Raw genomic sequence first — 7,960 nt, 5'->3', positions numbered from 1 at the left:
TTATACACTGACAATCAAAAAATGAAACAAGATCTATTGCCAATATCACCGGATATCTTTCATCATACCAGGGCTTTGCCCGTGGGCAACATCCACACAAGTCTTGCTGGCTTAAGGAATCAACTAAATGAAGAGAAAGTAACGAGATTCTATGACTTGCGTAAATAACTTAGTGTGTATGCACGATGAGTATTCAAGTCATATTGAACAGATCAGAAATCAATCCAGGCACTGATACATGTAATATATAGATACTAGACCACTCAAAATGTGGGTTTTCCCAATTCTCAACATCTCCAGGATCCTCCAGATTTCTATGCATGAAACATCCCTTTCATGTGTAGCCCAGATGCTTCTACTGAAAGAATGCATCACCCACTTTTGATGATCTTGCTGCACCATATGTACAGCCATATTCTTAAGAATGGCTCTTAGGTCAATCATACGATTTATATGTATTCACATAGATGCACTTCTCACCACTGACTGCCATAAATTTGCTTTCACCTTCTCATTACTCCTCGATCTCGTCACAACACCACAAAGATTGGAAATGCAGATATTCGATTCCACTCAACACACCATCAACCATTGTCAAGGTAAGATTTGGCATCAATACTCTGATTATTGTCCCTCACCCTTGGCCAGTGCTTGTTACTCTCGTCTGAACTTGGGAATATTAAAAATGGTTTCAAGTCCTCAAAGCGGCGATCCTCATTGGGGAATTGGTCCCCCTAGCGACAACTTACGCTTGAGCCATGCTCAAAGTGAAAGGCGGTACTACAGTTCAAATACTTATTCACCACCATCGCCTTCTTCTTCCACCATCAATCCTTTGTATCCAACAATACAACAAAACAACTTGCTCTTTTCAAATCCTCTTGCAACATCCATTGAATTTGCAGAAACTCCATCATTTTTTCACCCACCTCGTTCATTTTCATCTTGTCTCCTACCTCCTCCACCTGCCTTTGTTGATAAATCACCTTTTATTTATCAACAACAGATCATAGATCGACAACAGCAGATCCTTGTTTCAATCAACAAGTGGAACGCACCTTTCACTGAGACCATGGCATCCTTTAATTTGCCCACTGGCCAGCCAGCTCCGAACGCATTCCAATATAACAACAACCCACATGGCTTTCCACCATCTCTGGCAAATCTTCAAAATACAAGTCAGGATTCAGCAAATTCAAACGATTCCTTCAGAACACAGGTACCACTCCCATGGAACCTGCCATCCGATTATGAGGATAGTGGTGGAGTTGAGATGTGCGATCCAAGTCCTTTTGCTGAGCCTCCACCTTTTGCGGCACCTGATTTTGGCAATGGCCGCGCTCAGTTTCAACCATTTGCCAATCAAAATTCCATGGTGAACGGTGCTTCTGCTGGAGTTTATAATCATGAGAATGAATACCAGACGCAACAACAGCAAGCTTATCAACAAGAGAACTTTGCCATGGGGTTGAATGGTACGAACGGCATGCATGGCATGAATTCATTCAGTGGTGCTAACAATGCATATCAATCACCATCTTACAATGGCCAAATCGGAGGTCCCCCAAACCCTCAAATGGGCACCAGTCACACTGGGAATTTGCAGCACCAGCATCAAAATCAATTCAGCTTCAATGGGCATGGTGGTCCTCCAACCCAACCTAACTTCCAACAGCAGAACATGGGCATGCGACCACAATTACCACAAATTGCCACTCAATTTCCTAAAAATCCTTACAGTCCTCAATACAACCAGACCTACTCTGCTCCACCAATTGGAATGAATCCAGCACAGTTTTACAACAATGGTGGCGGTGGCAATTATCATGGTCCAAATTCTACACCAAGTTCAGCCTCGCGTATGGTATCCAACTTGAAATTTAATAACCTCAGCCTTGGCGGCATGAGTCCAAATGGTGTCGGCCCGAACGGCATTCAGAACAATGGTTACGGCCATGGCAGCGGCGTCGGTAATGTCGGCAATAATGGTGGCATTGGCCACAATGGTTCAGAACAGAATCGTTCGAATGGAAGTTTCTCGGCTGTAGCCAACAACAATAACATGGCTGCCAATGCTCGCAACGCACAGTATACCTCGCTTGCATCTGTCGGTACCATTCATCACCCGCTTCCTCCAAAGCCACAATTTCAAGCGCAAAACACCCAAGTTTCCAAAACCAATACTGGCAATCAGCCTTACACAGCGACTAGCAACAATCCTCGATCTGTTGTCCATACTCCTCAACAGCAAAAGCGAAGCCTTCAAAGTGAGGAAAGCGAGCCAAGTCAAGAGAGCAGCAACGGCATTCAATCACCTGTATCGTCCAACGGTCGCTCACTATCTGCTGCCATTCCTGCTTCCGAGCCGAGACCTAAATTCACACCCCTGCTTCGATCTAATCGCGGCACATCCATCACCGCATCTGTAGATCGTGCTCAGCACATTAACGATTGGGTACAAAATACACCGACTCGTGGAAGTGTTTCGCGCCAAAACTCTGTCACAAGTGAGAATTTTGCTGAAATTGACAATACTCCTACGATGTCGAACTATGACGCTGGTAGGGATCAGCGTCCAATCAATGGCTCTCACGACGCCATCCCAGGTGGTTTTACCCCACGCGCTCTTAGCGTTAATCCCTTCAATCCTGTCACCACACTTGCTCCTTTCAGCCCAAATTCTCGTTACGGAGATGCTGGTGGTATGAGCCCCTTGCTTCGCGAGTTGACCAGAAATGGTACCGTTACGCCAACTGCCGAAGAAGCTCTTGACATGCGATTCATGCCCTTCGAGGAGTACTGCCGCCAAGTTAAGCCTGTGCAATATGGTGTTATGCGAATCAAAAACGTAAGTCATTGTCGCTGATGTTAAGAATCAACTACTAATTCTTTCAAAGATTCCATATGGTGTGACAAGACAAGAGATTCTTGCATTTCTCGGCCGTAATGCAAAGATTGCCGCTTCGAATGACCATGAGCCCATCCATATTATAATGGAGCGTGTCACCAGCAAGACACTTGATGCCTATGTTGAGTTTGTCAACTTCTCTGAGGCTTCAAATGCGATTACGCGTTTCGATATGAATCGCATGGGCGGCAGAGGTGGTCGTCTTGGGCAGCGTCACGTTGAAGTCGAGTTGTCTTCCCAGGAAGAGTTGATGAAGCAGCTCTTTCCAAAAGCCAAGAATGTTGAGTGGCACGGAAACAAACCCACGATTATTGAACGTGATGAGAACGACAAGTATAACTCTGGCTTCCAAGGGTTCGTCAGCCGTGAAGAGTTGGTTATGCTGGTTAAGCATGTTGAGTCCCCACAACGTGTAAGTAATCATAAGTCTGCCTGAGTGATTCGGAATTATACTGATATCAAACAGTCCCCATTTTCTAAAGATTGTCCTCAACGACCATTTGAATGTCTTGTCAGCACCTTGATCAAGTTTCCTTGGGCAATGGTCAACTACGTTACCTGCCAAGATCGTGAGCTGTTGTACAAAGCCACGATGCAATTGCTTGGGTTGCTTGTTGAACGTGTCGACAACAATGATGATCCAGTCAACCTCAATGCACAATTGTTGAAGCGAGTTTGGCGTACTGCTCTTAAGTGCGAAGGTTTCAGTCCCTGTATGAAAGACAACATTGTTTACAAGATGAAAATTGATCCTACAACCGCGTTTGAGTGTGGGGTTCCACCACAAGCTGATCTCTGGAGCAATGTCTGGACCATTGGACCAAGAAAGGATGTTGCGTATGATCTCGTTCAGGTAAGTCTCCCGAGAAATCTTGATTAATTGAGAGCACAGGCTAAGCAACCATAGTACTATGTCAAGCTTATTCATGATGCAACTACTGAGAAGAAGCAACTCACCTTGGCCGAGAAGGCTGCAGCCAGAGCTGAAGAGGTTCCTCGCCTTCCAAGCCTCTTTGGAAATCTTGATACGCTTGTTGATTACACTAATTGCCTTGATTTGACCCTTGCCGAACTTGCTGTGAAGGAGTGGGCTGCATTTGAAACAGCAATTCGACGAGCACTTACTCCAGCTTTGGAGGCCGGGCCATCTAACTGATAGAATCGTACCTACCAAGCAGTGATACGTCCTAATCTTTAATTTCAGATACCACCTCGCTTTTGTTTTCAATTCTCGGACATACTTTGTCGAACTTTTTAGGCATTTCACAAAATTCTCGTCAGGTAAGCCTGATATCTGGATATTTTCGTTCTTCGAATCCTCCCGGAAATCATAACAGCTGGACTTGAATTTTCGTGAAATCCTCGATTGTCCTCGATTGTTCATATTTTCTACTTTCCTCATATTAAATTTGTCTACCACCAACTTGATGAATCGTGAAGCTATTCTCGAAATCATCGAAGTATCGTCACATCATTGAAGGAACAGCATTGTTGATATCCTTCTATTCGCATCCTGAAGGGTCTTACTATTGAGAGAAGTCCGGCATATCTGGTCTCACCTGGAACGTCAGATTTTGCATGATCTGTTCTTGCATACTTTTCTCATGACGACAGCTATCGATGCTTTGGTGATTTGCGTAATCATTCGAAGTGATTTGAGTTTTTAAAATCATTTGATTGGGATACTCGATTTGAGATTATGATGATTTGGGTCAAGTTTCTTCTTTGGTTGCTTCGCTTCTTGAGGTCATTTTAATGACATCTTGATGTTTGCAGCTCTGTAGTTGTCTATTCAGATAGTACAAATCCAATACCATAAGTTTTCAATAATATGCAATTACCAATAATGAGTTTCATATCTCTATGTGAGGAAGTTGTAAGCGAAGAGATTTTTCGATAATTTTAGATGCAAGTAGGAAACAAATCTAGATATCTGATGGCTAGAAGACATTGGATGAGTATCATCATCTGCATATGAGAGAAAGGAAAGAAAAAGGAACATGTTAAAGTTCATTGAAAAGTCTCGGAATATCTCCGGCCACTAACCATCCAAGCCCTTCGCTTCACCACCCAATGATTTCATGATCCATACATTCCCCCACCAAGTCTTCACCCCTCCATCACATGAGAGACACAAGAGAGTTAAAATGTCTCTACCTCAATCATTCATCAGCAAGAAGAAGCTAATATTAAGCAAGCTTGCTGTTCCTACAGATGAATATGACGACCTATCTCCCAAAGGGTCCGTGGATGAAGGCATCCGAGAATTGATAGATGAAATAAATTCTCTTGAAGGTTGTGTCACGACTAGTAGTTGTGCTGGGCGAGTTAGCGTATTTTTGGAAGGGAAGAAGAATTCTGAGGATGGAGTTAAATCTCAACTTCAAGACGAGACTGGTATGGATGTTATTCCGGATGTGAGAGCCGAGAAGACTGCCGGATTTGGCGGAAAGGGAGGGGGTGGAAAATGGCTGTATGTTTCTCACGACGCAATTGAAGACGAGGCACTGAGCAGGCGAGAAAATGAACGAACTCTCTGTGAACTGCTGGGAATGCGGGCGAATGATGGTGATTCTATGATCCCTCTCCCGAAGAGCAACGAAAGAGATTTACGGCATATTCATTTTAAATTTGAGCCCATGGTATGTTACTTGAATACTCTGTTCTTGAGTTCCAGATGCTAACGTTCAAGTAGATCCTACATGTCCTTACCGCGTCTTTGGAGCAAGCGCAAAAAGTGTTATCAGCTGCATTACAAGCGGGTTTTCGAGAAAGTGGCGCATTGAACCTAATATCTACCACACCCGAGCCAGCAACTCCAATGGTAGGAATAAGATGCATGGGTCTGACGCTTGAATCATTGGTCGGTGTATATCACGAGGCTTTTGATCAAGGAGTTTGCCTTGTCGATAACGGGCAGTTAAGTACACTGATGAGAATTGCCAATGAGAGATTCAAAGAGAACACGAAAAGGATAGAGAGATTTAGAGGATTATTGAACGAGGCAATGAATCCGGCGGAGAAGAAAAAGATAGGAGAAAATGGGGAGGATTGGGAGGATCCTCAGGCTAGAAAGGAGCGGAAGCGTGCGGAAGGGTTGAGGAGAGCCCAGGAACTGAAGGAAGCAAAAGCGAGAAGTGGGACATCTGAGAACCAGGACTCGGGAGAGCTTCCATTAGACCCAGCACCTGTAGATTATAGCGAGACTTGAATCTGATGCATTAATACTTCACATAGTCTATGATAGTGTACCCAAACTTCCACGCCATGCATTATTTCTGTTACACATATTCTATACACGGTGGGCCCTTGAACACCTTCGTTGGTTTCTTTCCATCATTTCGTCCTTCATTCGACATTTGTTATCCGTCTTCCTTCCCATCTCCCCTCCAATAGTCATACTTTCCTTATCTAACAATACCCTCGACCCATTTACCCTCCAACCTCCTAACCTCTTGTCTGAAAGCCTCTACCTCCTTGTAACAATCCAACGGCCTCCTGTCGTTATCCCTCAAACACTTTACCACCGCACTCTTTGCATTCTCAACCCCCTCATCTAATTCCTGTAACTTCTTCCTCTGTTCCAACTTCTTCCTCAAGCCCTCCACATCTTTCTGAACCGCATCTCTGCCCAATTTTCTTAAGCTGTCACCTGCAGATTTCTCCTCAGATGGGGGCGAAGATTCCTCGGTGGAGAGTTTGGCGGTTAATTCTTCGAAGTCTTTGCTGGCGCGCTCTTGGAGTTTCTTGAGTTCGCTGGCGACGCGGGCTTGGATGTGGAGTTCGAGAGTTTTGGCACGAGTAGAATCGGACTTTCGAAGTGTGTTAGATTGGCATTCCCAAATCTATATATCTGGGAGAGAGTCTTACCTCAGAACTCGATTGCAAAGAATCTATGAGTTGTTCCGAGAACCTTACAGGTGTTTCACTACCGGATGCTATTAGAGGTTGCTTGACGGAAGATGTATACATTGTTGGGAAGAATTACCTAGACCATACTTGTGCCTTGGGAGGTTCCTCAGGTTTCGAAGCTCCAGATCCCATATTGACTGGTGTAGGAAGAATCAATTGCTTGAAAGGTATAATTTACGATTGTGACCTCACGAGCTTGGAATTTCTTAAGGCTCGCTGAAAATCGGAAAGTTTTGAGCCTTATGGCCTCATATCGGAGCTCTGTTTATCCATGACCCGAGCCACATTTGAGGCGTCAGTGGCTGAACTTACAAAATAAAAATGGCGCCCGGGGACTCTGGATGTTCACACGAGGATGATCAATTCCAATAAACTCAACGATCAACCGAATTAAGCTTCACCTACATGTGCATCATCGTTTTTCCTGATGTAAAATCCAGGTCTTTCTTTCTATTTGATATGACGATCTGAGAAAGCATACTGTACTTTGTACTGATTTTCTGCCAAAACCATGAGATTTCAATCCTCGAGTTTCGTACCCAGGACGACGCCAATTCATCTCTTCTAATAAAGAAGTACCCAGATCTTGAAAGATTTCATGGGTTATCGATTCTTTTATTTCCACTTTGCTCCTTTGGGCGGTTTCGAAACTAACGGACGTTTCTGTTTGATAGGCTTGGCGCATCCTGGTGTCTACCTTGAGATGATGATACTTTGAGATACTCGGATGCTCGGGTTTCGGTCGGCGGCTGCGGAATTGGTAAGTGGTGGTGGTTTGATAACATATTGCATGTTGAATGATTCAAGGGGGTTCTTTTACAGATCTGACTGTCGTTTGCCCGAGGGTTCGATCAAGCATCTTCTTGGGGGCACCCATCGAAAAGGTTAAGGATCTTACTGCGATACTACTTTACCCTTACATGCGCCAACCTTCAATTGAAACGGAAGATCCAATAGAATAGATGTAGTCAAGGATTCTTGCCGTACTCCGTCGCCAGCAAGGAGTGATTCAATGCAGACTCGGTCACTTCACTGTTCTCGGAAGGCTTGATCTGATGTGATCTTTTTGACTATGATGATATGATGGTGCATGAAATACCTAGTAGTTTCCAGTTAATGACAGCCATGACGACCTGGATG

The 7,960-nt window shown here is 44.3% G+C and overlaps 3 protein-coding genes across 3 annotated transcripts; 2 read left to right on the top strand and 1 right to left on the bottom strand.

Moving 5' to 3' along the window:
* Positions 1 to 685: 685 nt before the first annotated feature.
* Positions 686 to 4,064, top strand: EAE98_011316 (uncharacterized protein; the record flags this gene model as incomplete). The annotated part of the gene is made up of 4 exons (XM_038958938.1): positions 686 to 2,848; positions 2,898 to 3,320; positions 3,375 to 3,761; positions 3,816 to 4,064. The coding sequence occupies 4 exons, from the start codon at positions 686 to 688 to the stop codon at positions 4,062 to 4,064; spliced, it is 3,222 nt and encodes a 1,073-aa protein (XP_038804778.1).
* A 991-nt stretch (positions 4,065 to 5,055) lies between these two features.
* EAE98_011315 (uncharacterized protein) lies at positions 5,056 to 6,119 on the top strand (the record flags this gene model as incomplete). The annotated part of the gene is made up of 2 exons (XM_038958937.1): positions 5,056 to 5,550; positions 5,604 to 6,119. 2 exons carry the CDS (start codon positions 5,056 to 5,058, stop codon positions 6,117 to 6,119), a joined length of 1,011 nt encoding a protein of 336 aa, XP_038804777.1.
* A 21-nt stretch (positions 6,120 to 6,140) lies between these two features.
* On the bottom strand, positions 6,141 to 7,076 carry EAE98_011314 (uncharacterized protein). The gene is made up of 3 exons (XM_038958936.1): positions 6,897 to 7,076; positions 6,779 to 6,836; positions 6,141 to 6,720 (listed from the first exon to the last, which is right to left on the bottom strand). The coding sequence occupies exons 1-3, from the start codon at positions 6,950 to 6,952 to the stop codon at positions 6,316 to 6,318; spliced, it is 519 nt and encodes a 172-aa protein (XP_038804776.1). The 5' UTR covers positions 6,953 to 7,076; the 3' UTR covers positions 6,141 to 6,315.
* Positions 7,077 to 7,960: the final 884 nt, after the last annotated feature.

This window comes from Botrytis deweyae (genome assembly GCF_014898535.1).
Source record: "Botrytis deweyae strain B1 chromosome Unknown BDEW_046, whole genome shotgun sequence".
NCBI lineage: Eukaryota > Fungi > Ascomycota > Leotiomycetes > Helotiales > Sclerotiniaceae > Botrytis > Botrytis deweyae.
Note: the sequence above shows the minus strand (reverse complement) of the source record. Positions and strands in the feature narration are given on the sequence as shown.

What these genes read in the sequence shown, in the direction of transcription:
- EAE98_011314 (XM_038958936.1), bottom strand. Translation starts at nt 6,952, where the DNA reads ATGGGATCTGGAGCTTCGAAACCTGAGGAACCTCCCAAGGCACAAGTA. An exon ending in AAGGCACAAGTATGGTCTAG is followed by an intron (nt 6,837 to 6,896) that starts GTAATTCTTCCC and finishes AGCATCCGGTAG; the next exon opens with TGAAACACCTGTAAGGTTCT. An exon ending in CTTTGCAATCGAGTTCTGAG is followed by an intron (nt 6,721 to 6,778) that starts GTAAGACTCTCT and finishes ACACTTCGAAAG; the next exon opens with TCCGATTCTACTCGTGCCAA.